Here is a 24,887-nt window from a genome sequence, read left to right as displayed (position 1 = left end):
AATTAACAATACTCAATACAGACTTCAGAGAGTGAAGAATGAGGTTGACTTGTTCAGGAATGAATCCCTAATACTATTGGATAAGGATCTTTTGAAATGGTGGCCATAGTAGCCAGGAAAACGCTATGCATTCCTGCAACTTCCTTGCCATCGGAGAGAGTCTTTATTACAGCAGAATACATTGTTACCACACAGAGGGCTGCTTTGAGTACAGTGTGTGTGTTTGTCATTTGGATTTTTAGCGTAGCTTTAAAGTTTTAGTCGTATCGCTAAGATGTCTCCAGTGTGTCAGTTTATATTGATGTCTAGCACTGGGTCATCATCCCGCAGACATGTCCCACCCAGCCACATTATGCAGACACCAGGCCGACCTGTCCTAACACTAAAAGTAGTAGTGAGCAGTACCTAAAAGCATTATACAGACCATTGAACTTTGGGTAGGAGTGTGGAGTACCTAAATACCTTCTACAGACTATTGGGCATTGAGTAGGAGTGTGAAGTACCTAAATACATTCTACAGGCTAATGGGCATTGAGTAGGAGTGTTGAGTACCTAAATACCTTCTACAGACTATTGGGCATTGAGGAGGAGTGTGGAGTACCTAAACACATTATACATACCATTGGGCTTGAGGTAAGAGTGTGGAGTACCTAAACACATTATGCAGACCACTGAGCTTTGGGTAGGAGTGTGAGTACCTAAATACCTTCTACTGACCACTGGGCATTGAGTAGGGGTGTGGATTACCTAAACACATTAAACAGACCACTGGGCTTGAGGTATGAGTGTGGAGTACCTAAATACCTTTTACAGACTATTGGGCTTCAGTAGGAGTGTGGAGTACCTAAATACCTTCTACAGGCTATTGGGCATTAGGTAGGAGTGTGGAGTACCTAAATACCTTATACAGACTATTGGGCATTGAGTAGGAGTGTAGAGTACCTAAACACATTATACATACCATTGGGCTTGAGGTAAGAGTGTGGAGTACCTAAACACATTATGCAGACCATTGGGCTTTGGGTAGGAGTGTGAGTACCTAAATACCTTCTACAGACCATTGGGCATTGAGTAGGAGTGTGGATTACCTAAACACATTATACAGACCACTGGACTTGAGGAAGGAGTGTAGAGTACCTAAACACATTATGCAAATCATTGGGCTTAGGGTAGGAGTGTGAGTACCTAAATACCTTATACAGTCCATTGTTATGTAAATTAGACAACTGTAACTTCAACGCATGTACAAATAAGACTTCTTTAAATAGCTTCTCCATAATTCGTTCATTTATTGAAATTAAAATCTGCATGAGTATCTAACATTCTACAGATATTGCTTGTCTCAAATTTGATCATGTAGGACGTAAAACTCAATAAAGTCATCAACTTTATTTTGGCAATACTATACAAAGCAATAAATATGCATAGTAAATACTATACATAACAAACAATATGTATTGAAAATTCTTTACATAACAATAAATATGCATAGCAACTACTAAACATAAATAATATGCATGTCAAATACTACACACAGAAAGGTATTGTATAGTTACCATTTGTACTGACTGATAATGGCAACGTTTTTGCCCCATTTTGAATTAACATCTTACAACTTTGGCAGTGGCATTTACTATATTTATCTCTATTTTCAAAATCATATTGAGTTTTATAGTAAATGATGATTTTTTTTATAATGCTTATACTTGCAAAGATTTAAGTGAATGAATTGTATGAAATTTATTACATACCGAATTCGTCTTACATGTACATGGACGATCTGATGCTTGATGCAGATGTCTTCCCATATTTCCATAAACATCCAGACTGGAACCATTCAGGTATTTTCACCAATGTCTGCGAATTGATAGGCCAAATTGGACTTGTATACATATATCCCAGTCTGCTCTGAATTTGATTCACACTAAAAGAGGGGATATTTATAAACACAAAATCATATTGTGTTTTCTTCAGATCTGGGGGCAAGAATTTGCTGTACTTTGATATGGTGTATGCATACTTGATGTCTTGATGTATCCCTATGCAACATCAAGCTTGTTCTTTCGGCCAGCTTACACCAATAACAAATAGTTTTTGTTCATTACATTTTAGTAGCACTCTACAGTTAGTCGAAAGAGGGATTGGTATATGGTGAATTTGTATACATTGACAACATGCACAATGGAAAGACTATTGTCATCCCTTTATGCTCGATTTATGTACTGTTGCTAAAATTTCTTTACATGTGGTCAGTGTGGAAACAATGCACTAAAGCAGACAGCTGATAAAATGGCTGCTCCCATGTGCTTGAGAAATGAACCTAACATAGTCCAAAGTACACATACTTTATTAGTTATTACAATAGGGAAAATGAATTTTTCCAGATTAGACAATTACTAGCTTCTGAAAGTGCAACTAATGAATCATAAAATAAAAAAACTGTAAAAAGAGTTTTATCAGTTCATCGTTTGCAATTTACCTTTTAAAATCCAGGAAGTGAAATGGACCAAGGGCAGCTAGCAGTTGTGACACAGGTGCACATCTGAAGTTAGGCCAAGCTCTATAGTCTATGACCCAAATTACACCCATCAATCATACACCAAAATAAAGGAATTAAAAGTTAAACAACCAGGATAACTAGTGAAAAAAAATTGGGTAAATTCTTTTTCCTTAAAACTCAAAACCTATGCTAAGTGCAAATCTGAAGAGTGCAACCTTTGAGAGAACAAAGGTGCATACTGTATTTAGTCGTGCATCAAAAAGGAAAGACAAATGCAGATCTAGGATTCTTTCAATGGGGTATGATTTGAGGAGGTGTGGTTCATCAGAAGTTAAGATGGCTAACTTTTAACGGGTTTTTTCCCCAATGAATAAAGTGAACTTCTAGCCTGAAAAGATGAATCAGACTGAATCCCATTTAAATCCATCGCTATAAAACCCTGATCTAGTGATAGTGTTCCCATCTGATCTATTGATGAAGTATACAGTATCACATATAAATACACACTGTTATACACACTGTTCCCATTTCTGGACAAGCATTTCACATACACAAATCAAGTCAGAAATGTAAAGACAATTTCTACTTGTGACAAATTTCATATTCAGTTGCATAATTTGGCAACTATAACGATTAAACTTTATAATTATTAATAACTAATACTTTTATGACATAATTTTCATTACCTCCCCAAATATAAACTGATTATATACTTCCAACATAATGTCAATACATTGCTTTCGAGGGTAAGGTTTACACCAATATATTAAAACTCAAAGCACACAAAAATTTCAACAGAGTCCTCTAATATTTCCCTGTAAGCATATGCTGGTTAGTCTAATTTCAAAACATACCTTACAGGTGTGTCATAAATACAGGATCTTGGACAACCAGTGTTCATCTGATACAAAATTTATTAAACGAATTGAATAATATCATAAGCCACAAACTACATGCAGTGTATAGCATTTAGTGTTATTCATAAATTTCATGTCAAATGAAACCAAGTTTAAGATTCTGTTTATCACATAATGTTAGGATTTTGTATTATCCAATGACATTGATACTGTGGCATTATTTTGTTATTTCATATATGTTGTGTTATGCCACAGTGAGGTTGATGCATCTTGAGCTGCTTGCTGTCAGTAGCATATTGTATTATCCAAGGAGTTTTATAAAAATTTCATGTCAAATGATTAAAAGTTTCAGATTCTGTTAATCAGATAACATTAAGGACTTTGCAATAATCAATAATGTTAAGTGTGGAATTACTGTGTTATGCCAAGGTTATTGTGTTGTGCCACAGTTATTGTGTTGTGCCAAAGTTATTGTGTTATGCCACAGTTATTGTGTTATGCCTCTGATTGGTGAAACATTTTTACAACATGAAATCCTAAATGCTAAAAATGGAAAGCATTGTGATAAAATGCCATGTAATTCATTGATGTGAAAGTTTCGGAAGTGGAAAGCACAGTAAATTATTATGATGAAATGTTCCGACACCAATGGGCAAAGTGACTGAAACTTACACCATGCCAGGAAAAACATCTACATATTTTTCCTTACATCAAAGAAAAAAAATATGAAGGCTTACAGAGGTTATATTCAGCAAAAGGGAATTAATTAATTATTGTCATTGTCCAAATATCCAGAAAATAAAAAATAATTACTTTTCTCTCTCTCCAGATAATTTGTGTACTAATGAAAATCATCCCTTCCATTTATCTGATTACTGTCTGGAAATTTCATATCTTTCTCATCATGATTGTGAATCAATGCAACAAGCAAGTACACGGTCTAGGTAAGTAAATCCAGTTGTGTTATATCCTTGCAGGACAGTTTAGTGTATTTGAAAAGGAAAAAGAAGGATAATAACCTGCATACATGTTGAAAAACTTTGTATCACACACGATAATCCACTTTATTGCGAATCTACATGCATGAATACTTTGACTCCAGTGGTAAATATAACCGCAAACACATTTCAGCTCAATGTAATGATGATACTCATTGATTTTACAGTGATCAAAGACATTAAGTCTACCAACTGTCTCATGATGAAAGGAATCACTGATTTTACAGTGATCAAAGTAATTAAGTCTACCAACTGTCTCATGATGAAAGGTTGTTTCTTCCTGACCGTTACCTTTCACAAGTGTTAGCTTTCTTTAGGGAACCACTTGTTCTTAAACTGTGGAGTATGTTAGCAGCTTTTGCTTCCGCCTATGGATACAACCTTATGTTAATCCATGTGATAACTGGGGTAATCTAAGTGGCTTCATGGCCATACAGTTTTTGAGTACAGGCAAAACATTACTAGTTTACAATTTTTAGCTTTAAAAAGAACTTGCTTAATGTCTGGAAACTAGAGTACTATTTAAACTTATAAAAAATTTAAAAAAAAAACAATGTTCATTAGATTAAATGGTTAGGCTATTTCAGTTAGTTACAGTAATTATTACGAAGTTAACAAATTATTACTTATAAAGAATCAAAAGACTAAGTATTTTCTTTCAGCCTGTTAGAGTACATTCATTCCTGATAAGGAAGAGTTTGTTTGACTAGTTATTGCTAAACTTTTTATGGTACTAAAGTCTGTGACTGCAGCATGAGATTCACGTTCATGCATTTCAATCCCAGAATCCTCAGAAACCGGAGAGCCATTTGCTCCATAATTCATTGCCCATCCAAGTCCTTTAGCTTGAGCTGCAGCAAGATATCTCTTTCTTCGATTAATTTTGTATACTTCTATCCTCTGCTTTTCTAATTCCTCATTTTCTAGTGCATTGTCCCAGCGCAAACTTTCTACACTACTTGAACTATTTTCGTTTTTCCCATTGGTCTTTATTGACAATGTTAGTGCTTCTCCTTTTTTGTTGTTCCTAGCACCAGTCTGATGTCCAGCCTTTGACAAATTATTTTTAGATCGAGATGGTTTTGTGCTATTTCGTTTACTGGACATAGTTGAGGCACTAGAAACTGATTCATGAAGTGAAAGATTTGAATAGTTTGATTCTACCTCTTTTACATGAATGTTAGATAGAGAAGCAGCTGTTGACGGGCTTGGGGATGATCTTCTTTTGGCAGTGCTGCCATCTGAAGGCTGCCGTTCTTGTAAACTGGAAGCATTAATCTGTTGTGATCTGAGTGAATTCTCAGTATTCAGTTGTACACTGGGAGCAGGACATAACGATGCTGCATCACCTGCTGGTATCTGCTCAGAAGAATCCGAATCCTGACCTGTAAATAGAGACCAAAAAATAATGAATTTCAATCTTTACAAATTAAAATCTCCTGTATTAGCTGGTAATTAATATTATGAATTAAGTTTGCTTTAATCACATTATCAAGTCAAAAAATATCCCCTCCAAACAACGTCAAGTCGGTCAGACATACAACCTTTTGGCTTGTGCAGCATTAGGAGTCTTTAATGAACATTGCCCAATTACCCATAAAACTTACTTTTTTATACAAAGTATGATGATGATGCATGGATAAAAATAAATAATTAATAATAATATTTAATAAAACATTAAGTACAAACAAAGGGGAAACTGCAATGTTAAATATGTGCAAATTTCTGAGTTTGAGAAAAAAAATTGGTTGACTTTTATGACATTTGCTATTTTCCAATCATTGTATTTAATTCTTTGAGGTTAAATTTTCATGATTTTGTCTATATTTTTCCCATATTTGATATTACAAGAGATTTCAGAAAAAAATGGTGGGTATTAGCTGAATGACAAAAGATTTATTACTCACACTCATTCATAAAACATATGACAATATGACAAAAATGAAATAGTACGTCATAAAAAGGGCCAATGGTAGAAATACTGGCTCATTTATCAACATGAACCCAGAAAATTGCAATCTATAAACACACAAACAAGAATTCTTAAGATTCCTTTGTTAGAGTGAACTGCTGAAACATGAAAAGTTAATAATACATGTATTGGAAAATTCTGATATGTCCACTCATGATAATTTACTCTGAATGAGTTCATGAAATTTATATGGTATTCCCTCGCTATAAAGCCTCCCAGTAGTGTTGCATCTTTTATTATGTAAGTGTAGTCATCGATCCCATTAAATTGTCAGTGTTGTACCTCGAGTGAACCCAATAGACATTCTCTCACCCCAAACTGTGACAATGAAATTGGTTAAACTGTTTGTTTTGATAACTGCTACTGAACTACTGAATTTACCTTTAGTGTAGTTCTTGGGTCACAATAACAATATACAGTGGTTATTTAGGAAGCAATCATTTTTATTTTTGGTGGGAAGAAAAATCATAAAAGATATTGAATTTTGTCTACTAATATGGATATAACCTGTTTTTTTCTACAAAATGAGCAGGAATACATTTTTCAAGTTATTGGAGACATTTTTTGCAAATAAAGCAAGAACATTTGTTTCAAGCTATTTGGAGGCCACAAAAAAGTTCCAGGCTCTCCCACTTTGAAAATGTAAATGATCATTCCCTTAATTATAACACTGTTCAAGGAAGTCAGATAATCAAAACTAAGTTTACCAGATAAAATGTCTATAAGGTAACTGTTGAGTTAAAAATGCAAATTGTAAAACAAAGTTTAAAAGACCTACTTCCATGAACTTACTTTAAACTTGGGTAAAGTTGCATCTAATGTAAAATAGATGGCTTTAGCTTTCACTAAATGCCTCCAATTGTCTTCCCTAAAGTGAGATTTGTTAACATCTTTCTTACTGCTTTGTTGGCAACAACACTTTTTCTTGACAATGCACCAAATGGGTATCATATGTTAAAAATTGGTCACAATACCTTAACATTCAACCAGATAGAGTCTTGTGTTATTGCTGAGGAAAAATTGAGGACTTCCACAAAATTAAGGAACTGCTGAAATCTTTTTTGTTTAAGAATAGCAAGATTGCTAGATGAACAATTTAAAACTAAAGGATTGTTCTTCAATCACTGTTATCAACTCCACATCTGATTAAAAACAATACTGTCAAATGCATCACAAGCAAGGCAAAGTGAAATCTAGATTTGAGGACAATTACTGAGCAATTTGGATTCTAGTGTATTGGGACCATCTCTAAAAAATGACATACAAATTGCAGCAACATCATTTTACTCTAAGCACCTGTTTGTAAGTTAAATCAAAATGCAAAGAACATAGCGGGGCCCTGAGTGGCAGAGTGGTTTAAAGTACTCTCCATTATGGATCACTGCCAGCTCACCTCTGTCAGAGTGGGTTTGAGTCTCGGAATCAGCCAATGTGGGTATGTGAGAAAGCTTGCCAGTAGCTTCTTGTGGCTCAGTAGTTCTTTCCAGGGTTTTCCCGGGTTCTTCCTCCACCATTAATACTGGTCGCCATATATTGCCTTTCATGTGCTGAAAAATGGCGTTAAACCCCACAACAACAAAAAACATATTCCCTGATCTCCCATCTCATAATATGCCAGAATATCAGAGTCTATGTTGTTTGTTTTATTGATTTCTCCTAACAAACTGCATAGACCCAGATCTGTTGGCACATTACGTGATGGCAGATCAGGTCTGTGCAGCATACAGTTGGACTAGACTTATAAGTGAAAACATAAGGTATGCTTAACTTATGTTTTAATAGCAAAACGAACACCAATGGATGGAAATGTTTCATCTGCTCACAGTAAACACTGGCAACCTTTTGTGTTCATTTATTTGAACTAAAGTCAACACTTCTCTAGAATCAACAATCAATACTGTTTATGCAAGAAGATGAATGCTAGCTAGAAAATGCATCAGCTATTAATCATTTTTTGTGATGGAAACCAATAGCTTTTATAGACATAAATACAGTAAGTAATAGACATAAAGTAACATGCATCAGCTATTCATCATTTTTTGTGATGGAAACCAATAGCTTTTATAGATATAAATACAGTAAGTAATAGACATAAAGTAACATGCATCAGCTATTCATCATTTTTTGTGACGGAAACCAATAGCTTTTATAGACATAAATACAGTAAGTAATAGACATAAAGTAACATGCATCAGCTATTCATCATTTTTTGTGACAGAAACCAATAGCTTTTATAGACATAAATACAGTAAGTAATAGACATAAAGTAACATGCATCAGCTATTCATCATTTTTTGTGACAGAAACCAATAGCTTTTATAGACATAAATGCTGTAAGTAATATACATAAAGTAACATGCATCAGCTTATTCATCATTTTTTGTGACGGAAACCAATAGCTTTTATAGACATAAATGCAGTAAGTAATATACATAAAGTAACATGCAAAATCTACACTCAGAAAGAAACTGGCACACAGGTTTCTTTATATTTTCTGATTCATTTCAATGCAACAGTGATAAACAAGTCTAAATATCTCACATAATATGAGACAGGAAGGTCTGGACCAACATGCTGACCAAATGATTAAAGCATTGCTAAATAACTTCAACCAGAACCTTAAACTTTTAATGATGACGCAAAAATGACTAATATGATTTGCTTCCCAATAATGTTGGCTTGACAAAAAGTACTTGAAAAAATCCTCTGACAAATGTAAAATGTGTATTTGATAAAACATCATCTCATTTAATTGATATGTTTTCATTGTGGACAAGACTGTCAATTCCATATTTTTAATAGTGTTCTTTTACAAAAGAATAAGATATAAGTGTGTGATTTTTTTCTTCAAATTATGTAGAACTGAGTAACTCTCTTGTTTTAATTACTGCAAACATGATTATCCAGTGTAATTGTTTTAGCTTTAAACCAGACAAATTTTTTACACCTAAACCTGGAAATAATGTCACAGAATCAAAACAGATTGCACATATCTCTCTTGTGACTATGGTAATACTACTGATTTTGACTACTTCTTACTATGGTTGCATTGGTGATTTTCACAATTTGTGACTTTGTTAGTACATGTACTACTGATTTTGACTCTTGTGACTATTGTAATATTAATGATTCTGACTATTTGTGACTATGGTAATACTAGTGATTGTGACTACCTGTAACTATGGTAAAACTACTGATTTTGACTACCTGTGACTATGGTAATACTACTGATTTTGATTACCTGTGACTATGGTAATACTATCGATTTTGATTACATGTGACTATGGTAATACTACTGATTTTGATTACCTGTGACTATGGTAATACTACTGATTTTGACTATTTGTGACTATGGCAAATAATACTTGGGCTTTACAGATCAACAACTTCAAATATCAACCTTTACTGACCATAATGGATTAAAACAAGAATATCACAAACAGTACATGATTTCCCTGTCTTATAACTGTTTTCCCTACAAATGACCTTGACCTTTGAAAGAGGAATTTGGCTACTGCATGGTATGGTGTGAGTCTTGTGTAAAATATCATAAAAATATCTGTTGGGATTTTAAAATGACAGCCTGTACAAGAAAACAGACCACTGACTCCCATTATTCCTTGTTCTGACCCTTAACTTAAGGCAGGCTATGTGGCAGTGGTATCTGATATACTGTCTTCATTCAGATATCTTCATTGGTTCAAACATCATATTCTGGACAGTGATAGATGTAAAACAATTACCTTTCCCTATCAATGGCCTTGACCTTGAGGCAGAGGATATGGCTTATGGTACATGATACTCTTAAGTCATGGTGTTTACAATAGCAAAGTTTCATTAACATATCTTCTGTGACTAGACAGTTATTTTCCAGTTAAAAATACAAGTCAAATAATTATATTTTCCCATTCCAATACCCTGACCATGAGGCAGTGAATGTGGCTAAGGTAAGTGACACATTGACTGGTCAAAGTATGTATTCTGAGCAAAGTTTCATTGAAATATCTTCACTATTTCAAAAGTTATGTTCTGACCCAGAAGCTGATGGCACATTTATGGTATTTCACACACCACCTAGTCATGATTTATACTTTAGACAAAGCATCACTAAAATCTCTCCAACAGTTAGAATGGTATGGGTAGGACAAACAAATGTTAATGGATGGACAGATAGACTGACAGAAAAGCAAAAGAAGATGGTGCAAAAAAGCTAACAACAGAGCATGTTCAAATGACTAAGAAAACTGCTGAAATTTACAGAAAGAGTTCACCACATGGCACCTCTATACCATTGTTTCAAATGAACCATATACAGTACTGTGAATTCATATATTTTTTAGGATAACACTTTTCATGATTTTGCATAAATAAGGCATCTTCATCAGTAGTGAACTTATGGACATGCCTCTTCTAACAAAGGAATTCGTGACAAAATTATTTTTCATTGGAGCTTAAAATTCCTAGTTTAAAGCACCCATGAGATCTATAAAAATTAGCAACCATGAAATCCAAGAAAGTTAGTATTCCATGCTCAACACAGGGTTAATTCATGAACACCTGTAGCACTGCTATTACCCAAGCAAATCCAACAAATGCAAGAACTTTTTTTTTATTCTAAGGGAGCTCATAACCAAAATTATTTTTGTTTGGTTGGGGGGGGGGGGCAGAATTTCTTGATAAACCACTGTTGTATACTAAAACAGAAATGGTCAAAAAGACAGTAAAAAGCAAAACAAATCAAGGTAAAAAAATAAGTACTTCATTCTAAACTTATTTGTCAAGGACCAGTCAGTGTTGGAAAAATCGTACTCCATGACAGAAATAATGCATTACATTGCACGTTGTAAGACATTATCAATAAGACCCTGTAAATCTGAAGGGGACAAGAAAATATCTGCAACATTCTATATCAAGTCTTACCAAATATAAATGCAAGCCACTGAGATATAATATGAAACACCTCAATATGGACTAAAGAAAACTTGTGGTCACCCTAGATTGCTCAAACACTTTTTGTGCTTTTGGCAAAATGGTAGATTTTCACTCACCCTTCAATAACACACAATATCCGTTAATGAATACAAGTTGCCTGGGTAAGACTGGTTATGAGAACACGACTATCTGTTTACAACGCAAACAGCTCAAGCGAAATGCCGTCAAGCAGACCACAAAACACAAATGAACTGCTTTCTAAGGTCTGAAAACAGATCTCCAAGTTGTAACCTGAGAAAGTCTTTTCAATTTGTGATAAAGAACCTTAAACCAATCTAAATACAGAAGTAATCACAATTTATATCATGACTGATCAACTGTTTTCAGTTAAACTGAACTTGTGTATTTAATCTTACAATGAAAGTGGCATGAATTGATTTTCCTGGATCAAATGCCTTTAATGAACTTTGTTAACAGATTGAATTTATTTTTCCAAACACATAATCAACAAAATATGAATCATTTAAATGATAAAATCATACAGGTCAATCCTTTATTCAATGTTTTGCGAGCAAATAAGCCCCAAATGGTAAAATATTTGATAGCATTCAATGAAAATTCTTGATATAGTCTTGCTTTACAACTAAACAAAGCCTAAAACTTGTGGTTCAATAAAAAAAAACATTTAATCAAGGCAGTTTCCACTGTAAAAAGAATTTTTTTATCATATATGCCAGCTTATAAGTTGAGTCCAACTGCAAATTGCACAGACCCAGATCTGCCATCGCATAATGTGCCAGAAGATCTGGATCTGTGCAGTTTGTTTGGAGTAATCATTACAAAAACAGCAGAGACCCAAGTCTGCAGGCACATTATGATATGGCAGATTGGGATCTTTGTTATTTGCAGTTTGATTCGACTTGTAAGTGAGTATATATCATAGATAAAAGTACATTATTGTTCAATAAATTTAAAAGCTCAATATGATTCACAAGATCACAGCAACTATAATTTTACACAAACATTACATAGACAGAATAATCAGCAATTAATAGTTTGCATCAATTGTGCAAATTCGATAGATGTATTAACATGAGTAGGATAAACAATTTACGACTACATTTCAATGATCATTATTAACATACCCCCACCCCACCTGATGGGCCAACATTTCTTTGAAACAAAAAGAATAGATTGTTTTCTAATGGGAATACTTGACTCTTTCAATGGAATGCTTATTTATTGCCATGTCTCTTCCTAGAATGGTTATTTTCAAAAATAGTTTTTAAATGGCATCAATGACTAGACTCTAATGATTACCTCCCTTGAAATCACTGTCGGCCATGACAAACTAAATAATTTCACGAAGCCCATGTTTACTGAAAAATAGTATGCCATTGTTTAAAGTGTATAACAAAAATATACTGAATATTATTTTGAAACTGATTTTAAAAAACACCAGGAATATTGTCCATCATTAACTGCATAAAAATATAGCCATATGCCCATGTGATGAACATTTGAGAGATGGGTGTCATTTTTGACTCCCATCCCTGGGGTTCTTGGTAGGGGGTGAAAGTTCATGTTCAAGAATGACAATTATGTCATTCTGAAATATTTTCTGACCAAACTTCATCCTGTATGAACAGTTTCAATCATTACAGGAATCTACATCATATAGTTTCTGGATTTTGCAATAAGATCTAAGGCTTACTGTCTGGAGGTTGGGATAAGTGAGAGGTGGGTGAGGGAGGGAAGCATGAGATAGAGGAGGGGCTTTGAAATATGCTATAAAAAGTACATGGATTTATAATGCAAGCCACTGCAGTCGCTCTAACAAGTGTGAAATTACAACTCTTCCTGTCAATAATACCCTTGAGCAAAGTTGACCTAGATGATGATGGGCACCTGCTTCCAGGGGAGGCAATGTTACTGGAAAAGAATTGACCTATCTATAAACAAGACACCTTTGTAAACAGCAAGTAAAATTTCTCATTATTAATTTTTGTATATTTTTAAAACCTTTTGTTACTGCTACGTTCTGCAAACTTGATAGCCAGATATTTGTTAATTATGAGGGGATGCACAATATATTCAAACAGTTACAAAACAAATTAGATACAAGTTCACACTGTAGGTTCTTATTTGAATAAGGTGTAATGGTAAACATGTCTTAGTTAATGTAATGGCAAACAAGGCCTAGAGCATGTACTGGTAAACATGTCTTAGTGCATGTACTGGTAAACATGTCTTAGTGCATGTAATGGTAAACATGACTTAGTACATGTAATGGTATCAATATCTTAGTACATATAACAGTAAAAATGACTTAGTACATGTATTTAAAAACTGAAATGCTGACAAATGGAGTTAAATACCATATATATATTTGCTTATAAGTTAAATCCAACTGCAAACTGCATCCACCCAGATCTGCTGTCACATGTGTAAGAATATGTGGGTTTATGCAGTTTGGAAGGAGTAATCAGTACAACAAACAACACAGACTCTAATCTGATGGAGCACTATGTGATGATAGATCAGGGTCTATGATAAGAGATTATATACGGAAACTTGATGAATGCATAATTATGCACCAGGCTTTGAGATTACACATAACCTCTGACTCAACTACAAATTCTGACATCTAATTGACTAATGTCAATTCACAGTTACCAATCTGAAGTCAGGTTTTGGAATTAAAGTTTAAGTTTCAGAATGAGATTTTGTACAAAATATTTGGCCTGGACATGCTAGCAATGTTCCCACTATTGATCAAAACAAAGCAGACTCATGAAAAATGCACCAGAAGTATGGTATCAGCTATTTGTATGGACCTGTGTTAGCCAGTTTTCTGATCTATCTCTCTGACTTGAACATTACAGATAGCAAGTCTTTCTTTAGGAGTTAATGTCTAATTTCAACATGCTTAGAATCCCAAAACAGATTTGTGTGTAAAATATGTATACATCACTGCAGACAAAAAGTGCAAGTTCAAATAGGTTAAATATTTACCCACCCACCCAAGTTAATTTTTGCTCTAATGGAATGAAAATCTAACAAGGTCATTTACATATGCACACAAACATGCCTTAAAAATTTCATTTCTGCACATCATGTTTTTTTTGTTGTGATCATGCTAAGAAGAATTTGCCTATAGGCCCAAAAGTAGAGGCAATTAAAAAAGTTGAAAAGTTGGAACAGTTAGCTAGCAACACAAAACACTTAGAGTCTAATAATGATATAAAATATATCAAGGTGAAGAAAGCTAAACTACATGTATCACAACCAGATATTTTTGACCAAAAAGCCATTTATGAAGTATCAAATCTACCACACTGTTGAGTCTATGGGAAGTTAGTAGGTTACTTGAGACTGACCTTCAGTTACCTATTTGCTTTTGCTCCAATGGCTTTGCATGTCTTTTTGTGGATTATGCCATGGCATAGCAGGCAAGACGTATCACTGATGAATTCTTGTTGAATGTCATGGTTATTTACATGATATCCATTTCTTTAAAAGTCCCCAGTGTACAGAAAGAGGAGTGAATGGGAGGAGGAGCTATACATTTGAAAAAAAATTCTGCTGTATGACTTTGATATCAGCCCAGTAAGGATGATTTATCAGTGGTCTACAGAGCTCTGAATACATCATATTTTGCAAAGTACTCAAAGAATAAAATTTAAGAAAAGGGATTTTTGTCTGTAGCAACATAATGCATGCTTGAAAGTCATGAAACTTTATGAGTGTATTTATTTTGGAGGGTTTAACTCAACACGTGCAAAAATATGTCACAGTGACCTACTCTTTCTGCTTATATGACTTTGCATTTTTGTGTGTAGATTATGCAATGGCAGAGTGAACGAGACATAGCATTCATTCCATGGAATTCTTGTGGAATGCTATGATTATATAAATGATTTCCATTTCTTAAATAATCTAAGGTGTACAAAAAACAAGTTGAAATTGAATGGAAACTGGAGTCATATATTTAAAAAAGTTGAACAGCTTGAGTTATTTTTAAAAAAACAACAAATTGCTGCTGCTTGATCTGTAAGACAGTTCATTTAGAATGATTTTTTGGTGGTTTACAGTATGTTTTTAAAAAAATATGTCAAAGAAAGAAGGTGTCAAGATTTAGCTCAAAAAATGTTCAATGGATTCGGGTTCTTCACAACAAAATCCAAGTATACTGGAGACATTGCAGTAAGTTTAACTACACATTTTAGGCATACATATAGTCACCTGCTGGCAACCAAGAAAACAGATGACTTAACCAATGATCCACATACTGCATCACAACAATGGAAACATACTAAGTGTAAGATTCTCGTTACTAAATTGGGGGTATCATGAAGTGTTTATGTTTCCATATGGAATTCACACTGTAACCTAATATAGATTGAAGTTATTGTAAACTGCTAAAGTGCATACAAAGCTTTTATGAAAGAATTGCCAGACATTGTCATGTAGCAGGGGTTAAATTCAATTATCTTAGTAAAGTGATTCAGCCATAATGTGTTTGTACAACTATTTTAGGTAGATCACTATAGATATATTAAAGTGGTTTGAATGTCCCGATCACAGCAGGTTTAATTAAAAAAATACTTATTCAAGACAGACTGCTTTGTAATGCTGACTATTTAAACAAGATATAACCTGAAATGCTAGTAGTCTATTGGAGATAGAAATTATATCACAAGTTAATTAATTTAAAATTCTAGTAGTCTGTTTAAAATACAAATTATGTACTAAACGTTGAAATACATGTATGTTTCTGCAGTAAAAAAAACTACAAAAAAAACCCCAAAAAACTGGCTTAAATGCAGTCTTTTCAGTTTGAAATACTGGTTACACTGGCCTACTTTTGTTGGAATTGTACTGCACCCACCAAAAGGCATTCACACATAAAACTAGCTGCCTGCAGTGCATGAGAAATATACCTAACACATAACTGGTAACGTCTCATTACAGCGCAAACCATTAGAGCTTATCACGCTAGAGCGCCAAAAATATTTTTGTCCTACTAGAGCTAATCTTATTAGGGCGCATCCCATTAGAGCGCAAAGAACTAGTATCACTAGAGCGCGAACAATGAAAAACACATTTGTTAACTGTAACTTTATATTTATTTTAAATGGGTTGATTCAGAATGAAAAACACATTTGTTAACTGTAACTTTATATTTATTTTAAATGGATTGATTCAGAATATGGCTAATACCAGTTATCAGTTCAATAGCATCAATTATTGTCCGCACTTCTCCTATCTAATCTATATGTAAACCGGCCAGACTTTCGGCTAATGTTCCTTCTGACGTTTTCGTTACTACTATATCATCCATGATGCTATTTTAAAGTAATATTTGTGTCCTTTCAAAACTTCAAGCACCTCCTGCACCAATCATGCCTCCCCAGGTAACTAAACCCATCAAAATAACAAAATGGTGAATGAAAAGTAGCCCAGCCATGAAAACTCTGAATACGTCGACGAATTTTTTATAAATTATTACAATGAAGTCTTGACGAGTTTCCGTATCCCCCATAGTGTGGGTGTTTGTTTTTCTGTAACTAATCAATTTTTAAGAAACAAAATATTTATTATTCTCATTCGGGGGTTGCTCATTGATCTTTGCATTTTATTACTTTACGATGTGTCGTACTCATACTGTCCCTGGAGCTGGTCTCATTGTTTTCCTTATTTCTTTATGACATATACTTCCTTCTTCAGACACTAGATCTTGCAACTGGTTTCTATATCATGGTCCCTAAATTATAGTGATCTTGACCAAGGATCAATCTATTACAGTATTGTGTTTGTGTTATATATGTATCTATATTGTTTTATTCATTTAATATCATGTTTGTGCTAGGAAATACCACTTTATATATTTTAATTTGCATTATATTTTTTATCTACTTGTTTATTTAGAATAAACCGGTGTAAGGTATAATAGTTGTATAAAATTATGTGTATTGATGGTTCTCTGGTTTCTGTCTAGTAATTATTTTCTAATAGTGACGAGACCACCGTTTTTGTACATATTATAATATATATATATAACATCAAACGTGATGGCAATTCAATCTTGTTGAACTTAATTTTTTTCTCCGTGCCCTATTGTGAATGTGCTCTAGTGAGATTTTTTTGCGCACTAATGTGATTAGCCCTAATGAGAAGGAAAAAAAATTTCAGTGCCTCACTGAGCGGCGCTCAAGTGAGACCAAACCACATAACTTAGCCAAGAAGTGATAGATAAATGGAAGGAAAAAATAACTGACATTTAGGGTAACAACTTTTGCCCCTAGGTAGGGTATGAGAAGCCAAAATTTTGCCTATCAGTATGAAACAATGTCTCAATTTGCAAAAGTTTATGGTTATTGACAAATAAAACAACTAATTACAGTGATATTAGCTGGAATGCTTGCTTTCAATAAAATGTGACAGATCTGCAACCTATTGTGCACATTTTTTACAATATATGTTTTGTGTCAAATTTTTAATTACTACTCTGGGCCATTAATATAAGGCAAAGTTACTCGCTACAATCAAAATTGTTGATTCTTTTCAATATGGAAAAACTTGTATCCCTGTAAATAAGCGTTGAATCATTATTACTCACTTTTCCAAATTATATCCCAATATACATGAATCATACTTTGAATGAAAATGCAGTAAATAATACCTTTAATGCATAGAAGAGCTTTAGAGGTCAGAGGTCATTCAGGTAAAACAGGCTTGTTTGAGAATGGATTTCAGCAATTAGAGGTTTTATGTACATGTATGTTTTGTAAAATATGAGGCTGAGACCAAACTCCTGCATATTTTGTGCTTATTTAATATTTTGATCAATCTGAATAACATCCAAATGAGAGTAGTGTAACTTTATCCCCATAGAATCTTATATAAAGGATATAACATGCATCTCACATCAGATACATTGTAGATTACTGTATTCCAAATATCTTCTGGTCTCAAGAGAGTATACATTAGAAATCTTATACTGTTCTTTCAAATAAAGCATGACCTGTTCTGCACCTGATAAATCGGAACTGCCTATAATGTCTGCAATATTTTGCACCATCTTATTTATCAAACACCATCAATTTATTTAAAATAGGGTGGGGGGGGGGGGTGGCACAGAGAAATATGAATTTTCTGCATGGTACTGCAACAATTTGTATTTGATAACCATGGAAAATAATCACAATGTGCTTCACTTAAAATTATATTTACAATAAAATATTAAATAAATCATGAAAATAATATGTAATAAAGGATGCAGAAAATGTACATACAATATGGTTGTCAATTCTAGTACCATTTATCATGAAACTGGCTTAACCAGTGTCTGTATATGATCATATCTCTAATGTCAACAAGAACAGCTGGTGTCAAAAAGTACTTTCATTCCCAATACTTCAAACCTATCTCCAAATTTCTATTTACACAAGCCAAAGTCCTAAAGCAGTAAAAGTGTTTGCTTTGTTGACATACTTCTTATCTCAAAACCATTTTCTTACAGTGACCCATGAAGTAAAATCTTTAATTTAATCATTTTTCTATTTTTGCACATGACTGGATACAGGAGAATAGAGACTCTGCAGACTATCCTTTATGAAGTAAAGCCCTCAACCAAACAGTGCAGAACTGTTATTTATTTAGCTGATTAAAAAAAAGGTAAAACTCTACAACTGGGACAGATACTCTAAAACTGTACATCTAATTTACCATATAAAACAGAAAGGTTAGATACATATACTAAAAACCCAATTCAAGCTGTATTTGTACATGTGGTATACGATTCAATAACTGATTGTCTATAAATGCAAGAACATTGATCTCATTCAAATCCAGCTTGAAAGTGATGTAATTTCCTGTTATAAAAATCATATCACATTGTACTATAGTTTAGCAGTCGTGTAAACAGAGAAGCAGAGCATTCTGAAATTGAACCCTATTCCGAATGAGAGTGCTTTTACTTGGATATACAATGAAAGAATTATACAAATGAGAGAAAAAACACTCCATGATAATTTTTGGGAACAAATTTACAAATAAAAATCATGTATATTTTGGTGGTGAAATGATGTCAATATTTAAATTGAGTATTCTGCCCTACTTTTCCAATGAGTGCTATACTTTAACTGTCATAACGACATACTTACTATACAAACTATCTGCTAAGTCAGATGTAATTAAACCATTACCCATTGTCATGTACTGTACTGGAATACACAACAAATTATTTCATTCCTATATAACCCTAAAGTAAACTAATAAAAGTACAAAGATTTGTCTAACAATAGCCCCTTTTATTAACTTATAATGTAGAAACACAATTCTGTAATTTATTCAAGTAGATATCATCTCTCTAATAACTATAGGAATCAAGTGTTTGAGTAAAAGCTAAAGAGATGACAAAACATCTTGGTGAAGTAAACCTCTGGCAACATGAGCTATTGTGCTGAAAACAATTTTCTTCTTTTAGTCAGTCATTTTGGCCTTTTAACCCCAAAACAGATAGGGTTTTTCCTCACTCCAATTGCAAGCCATCCACAAAATTTAGTTATTGCAGATGATGGACAACCGAAATGAAATTGGTAAAGACAGATGAATGAGCAGAGAGCAAAATATAGCCCAGTTTGGTAAGTGCATCTTGAATTATGTCCCTTGACATGCTCTCCATTGCAGACGATAAGAAAAGTATAAACTGCCACTTCTGGGGAGCAATTTCCAACAACGGCTAGGATATTTACTTAAAAGATTGCCATTTCTTTTATGTGCTCTGTGGATAGATGGACACACAGGAACACATGACTATTTAAAGAAGGGGGGGGCAATAGGAGTTGCAAGCTTTCTCAGCGACAACCATGGGTAATAATTATCAATCTCCTGAGCACAAAACTCCAAATCAAGACTAAAGTTTTCAGATTGTATAAATTTTTATATAAATGGATGCTTACATAAAATACATCAATACTGGTATGAACTTTATGTCAGGTTATTGTGGAAATAATCATGAAAAATTAGAAAAGAAATGCACATAACTTTGATTTAATTTGTACGTAAAATGTAGTATTATAGTATTATCAATATCCTCTTTAAATTTATTCAAAAAAAAAGATGTATTGAAGTAGCACTTAGTTTATAATGGTTTTTAATACAATGCACATATAAATGTATTCTAGAAATCACAATTTAAGGGAACATAAATTGAACAGCATAAAAAAATCTGAAAATACTATTTCAATTCTTCTTTTATTTTCTTTTAAAAGCATCCAACTAACACAGACATTGATTGTTCTGACAATACTGAATTATCATTCACCTAATGGTTTTAAGTCTTTCCCACGTTTAATATGTCTAGTGAAAATGTCAGGGACAACTGCATGGAGGTAAAACTCGTTCAACATGGTGACTATACTCTTTACCCTTTTGACTTGCTTCTCGCGTCACGTTTAATGATCAGCAAAAAAATTAATTAATTAATTAGAAACGACAAGTAAACGACAGAAGTATTGCACATATTGTGGTTAAATTTGCATATGAATAATGAATCATTGGAAAATCACAGGGGTTTATACCGTTGCTTACAATTTAACTATGTGGCAAGTACTTAGTGGTTTATAGCTCTGTACAAGATTCATTCAAAAACATTTTTATGTTAAGAAAAAGGAAAGGTATAATTAATATATTCAGTTGCATAACTTCTCAAAGTGCAAATATTAAAGTCGTTATCTCATTTGTCTGTGTCTAATTGACCATGCGTAATTTCATCTATATAGTTGTCACTGAGATGGGAAAACCCAGTCAAAATTTGTTATTTCCCCAACAGGTTCATATATATTTTATTTCAATCTTAATATATATTAGTTTTCTTCGATGTACTCACATAAATTTGAACCCCATATTTCTTCACAAGCCTGCTATGTTATTGTTGTTGTTGTTGTTGTTGTTATGTGTAATTTGTATTTTCAAGATTTAGTTATTCATTACCAAAAAGGAAGGATAAGTGCTTTGGCAAATTTATAAATGACATTTGTTTCTCTATTTCTCCTGCATATTTAAAACTTATGACCCCTCAAGTTTATGCAAACTTTACATCATTTGAAACAAAACTCGGGTAAATATTCATGTAAGCAAACAAATTACACATACAATTCTACTAAAATACACTTTAAATCTGGTTCAAAGATTCATGTTATTAAGCGTGAAGACCAAATTGTTTGAACGTGATCCAGTTTGACAGCAATGCATTATTCTGTTTCATTGCAATTGATTCACTTATAAATCTTAAAGTAAGAGCAAATGAAATATTTTACAATTTATTTCCTGCTGAAAGTCGATTTAAAAAGCAGCAGAGGTTTTAAATCAGTTAATGTTTTACAATTCAAGTAAAGAATGGTATTTTTCAGAGCATTTTATGTTACATATTTGTAACGTTTAAATTTGATGGATTGCCTTTTCCTTTGTTTAAATCTATTGTTACAATGCTTCCCAAAGTAACTAATGTACGCTCATTGAAAGAATGACAACTCTGCAGTTATTCTTTAATAGAGGTAAATAATGTTATCGAACTGGACTAGACCGTCTGTACTTGATTACTATGTCAAACTGCAAACAACAAAGATCCTGATCAGCCATAGCATAATGCACCTGCAAACTAGGGTCTATGTTGTTTGTTCTATTGATTACTTATAATAAACCACACAGACACAGATCTGCCATTGTATTATGTGACAGCAGATCTGGGTTTGTGCAGTTTGCAGTTGGACTCATCTTATAAGTGATTATATGTCGCAAAATTTTCCACCCTACTGCAGGCATATAAAATAATGATGGATACTTCTTTACAGTACATCATGTATTATAGAAAGACTTCCCTCCATTTAATATTTGATGAATCAATCTTTTGACATGTAGAAAACTTGCTTTAATTGTGGAAACTACTGTTATCATTTTCTTCAAAGTAAAGTCCCAAGAAAGTGCTCTGGTTAGACACTGGTTAAGGAAAATACATACCAGTTCATTTAAAATTGTTTTAATCATTTATACATTTTATAACAAAAATAAACAACAGCACAACATATTACCCATTTTGTGTTTATTTTACACCATCTTAACTATAAAGGCACACTGTGATAAAAAGGTCTGAATAATTTGGTTGATACAGATTTCAGTAAATGATGTTCTAAAATGGGATTATTGATGGCACATAACCATAATCATAGCTATACAGAGCCCAGTAAGTTCAGCTATCTCCAAAATGGAATACAAAACAAAAAGACAGGTAAAGGAAAAAAAGGGGTAAAATTCTTAAAATGCAAAGTCACACATTTTAATATTAAGTAATCTTTTCAAGAGTCCAAGACTTTAGTTATATTCATAACTGTTGGATAAACAATAGCTATAACAAGAACAATAAGAACAACAACAGCAATCACTGACAATGGACACAAATCATTGGTTAAACATCTTAGCTTTAAAACATGTAAAGATCATGCTGAAAAATTTTATTTATTGTAAAGGCACACCCAAATTTGAAGCTGGCATTTAAAAAAGGATTTAATATAAGGTTTTTTTTAAATGGAAAAAGTCATAATAAAGTAAGGTAAGTCTTATGGGCAAGCTGACATTGTTGCTGGGAAAGCAAAATGGGTTTTTACCTGGTTTAAGCATATTTTATTCCTGTATTTTGAGCACGTGGGATCAAGTTGCAAGTTCTCACAACTTAGCAACAACTCTACCCCAAATACACTGGTAGATACTTGAAAAGTGGCAAGGCATAATAATAGGTGTATGTACATGGATTAAATAGTACATTAATACAAATACATGCAGAACTTCATCATACAAGAATCAAGAAAAGGCAAAATGAAGACCAAGAAAAGTTGATACAAAATAAGTGATTTATACAAGAGAAAGGAAAGGGGAGAATTGGCTGTCAAAAATTTAATAACATTACAAATATACCACTAGGCAGTCATACTGCCCATGCACTCACATTGAGCTATCAGTAATCTTAAAATAATTACTGTCTAAATCACTGCAGTTTCATCTGATCCTAGTTTTAAGCATTAATAACTGATAATTTCCTATTACAAGTATAATAACAAAGTAGACATAACTGGTCATCAGCAAAATTTTACAGTTAAATATTAACTAATTAATGTGTTTAATGTTATACTGGATCAAGTAGAATGTTCCAAAACATTTTTTGTAAAAGCTATATATGAATTTCTGGAAATTTCAAGACTAGCATGTATTTGTTGAAAATTATTTCTACTTTGTAAATTATCATGTGTTCAATTTTTGGAGATCCTAGATCTTGACTGTACAAGGGAGATGAACCATACACAGTTTTATGAAAAGTACAGACTTCATGAACTTTTCTTATTTTGAGTAACTGGAGCCTGCCAGTTTCTCTGTATTTTGTGTTAGTAGAAATCCCATTACCATTCTTTCTGTTTTAAGCTTGAGTATTCTAAGGCTACAATAGGATCCTATGCCTTAATAATTAAGTTAATTTGAGCAAATAAAACTAATGTCAAAGGCAAAAAGATGATGGTTGTTACAAATCTACTACTTGAGTAGAGTTATTCTTTCAGAAATTTGGCTAATGATAAAGCTATTAAACCCATATCACTATCAGTTAAATAATATTGGTATGTTTATATTAACTGTACTTTGTCTACCATGACAGATGACACAAGATTCTCGTGGTAATTAATTTTCCAAATAAGGGTTGCTGTGCCATTTACTCTACGACATGTTATTCAATGCGTATCATATTTTCTAGAATCTGTTCACATTTCCAAATACAGCAGCAAAGTCCTTTTATGGCATGCGTGAAAAGAAAAAAAAACGAGGCTGAAAATGGAAGCATTTATCAGTTTAACTAATAAGGAAGATGATTTAAAGGAAATAAAGAAGTAAACAATATTTCTACAGTGATATGCAGCAACATGAGGACTATTTAATTTCATTCAGTATATGCAAGGAACATGTTCAGATCCACCTTCTTCGAATCGTGCGTTCCTGACATTACTGGATATTTTTGGGAGATACGTAGTGTTAACGTATATACCTCTATTACCAAATATTGGCCACTACCACCCTACCCCCGACAATCACACAAAACTATGTAGCGTTACCTAAAGATGTCAAGGCTTAAGCTGCAAGTCCTGTGATTCTATGCTTGCAACTAGAAACCTGAATGTATTTCAATTGATAAATAATAATAATATTCAATCGTGAGGAATTCGTACCTGGCATATTATCTAGCGCACGAACACCCTCTATTTCTAGCCGGGTGTCGGGGTCTGTTCCTGGGTCGCTGTCTTTCTTAGACCCTTTCTTGTTTTTTCGTTTTTTCTTTGACTTCTTTTTATCAACAGATGACACTAATTTCTTTGAGCTGTGACGGGCAGAATACATTTTACTTTCCATTATTTAGCAAAGAATTATATCTTCAATATTTTAGGTCCTGTTAAAGCCCCGTATCAATGGACCTAAATACCTTGGACAATACATTTCGAAAACTTAGTGTTTACACCTTATTACCGCATATTACTACACCCAACAAGTTCGAAATAATTCTCAAATAAAATTATAGTTTTTGATAA

At 33.2% G+C, this 24,887-nt stretch overlaps 1 protein-coding gene across 1 annotated transcript; it reads right to left on the bottom strand.

Moving 5' to 3' along the window:
* Window positions 1-1,374: 1,374 nt before the first annotated feature.
* On the bottom strand, window positions 1,375-24,821 carry LOC149775784 (uncharacterized). Its single transcript, XM_089944291.1, has 2 exons — window positions 24,531-24,821; window positions 1,375-5,740 (listed from the first exon to the last, which is right to left on the bottom strand). Exons 1-2 carry the CDS (start codon window positions 24,709-24,711, stop codon window positions 5,022-5,024), a joined length of 900 nt encoding a protein of 299 aa, XP_089800417.1. The 5' UTR covers window positions 24,712-24,821; the 3' UTR covers window positions 1,375-5,021.
* Between the last annotated feature and the right edge of the window lie 66 nt (window positions 24,822-24,887).

This window comes from Sinohyriopsis cumingii, chromosome 19 (genome assembly GCF_028554795.1).
Source record: "Sinohyriopsis cumingii isolate HCF-2022 chromosome 19, ASM2855479v2, whole genome shotgun sequence".
In the NCBI taxonomy this organism is placed as follows: Eukaryota; Metazoa; Mollusca; class Bivalvia; order Unionida; family Unionidae; genus Sinohyriopsis; species Sinohyriopsis cumingii.
Note: the sequence above shows the minus strand (reverse complement) of the source record. Positions and strands in the feature narration are given on the sequence as shown.

Bases quoted from the DNA above. Each gene is read 5' to 3' on its own strand.
- LOC149775784 (XM_089944291.1), bottom strand. From the start codon at position 24,711: ATGGAAAGTAAAATGTATTCTGCCCGTCACAGCTCAAAGAAATTAGTG. The intron at 5,741-24,530 runs GTACGAATTCCT...CTCTATTTACAG, and splicing joins TGCGCTAGATAATATGCCAG to GTCAGGATTCGGATTCTTCT.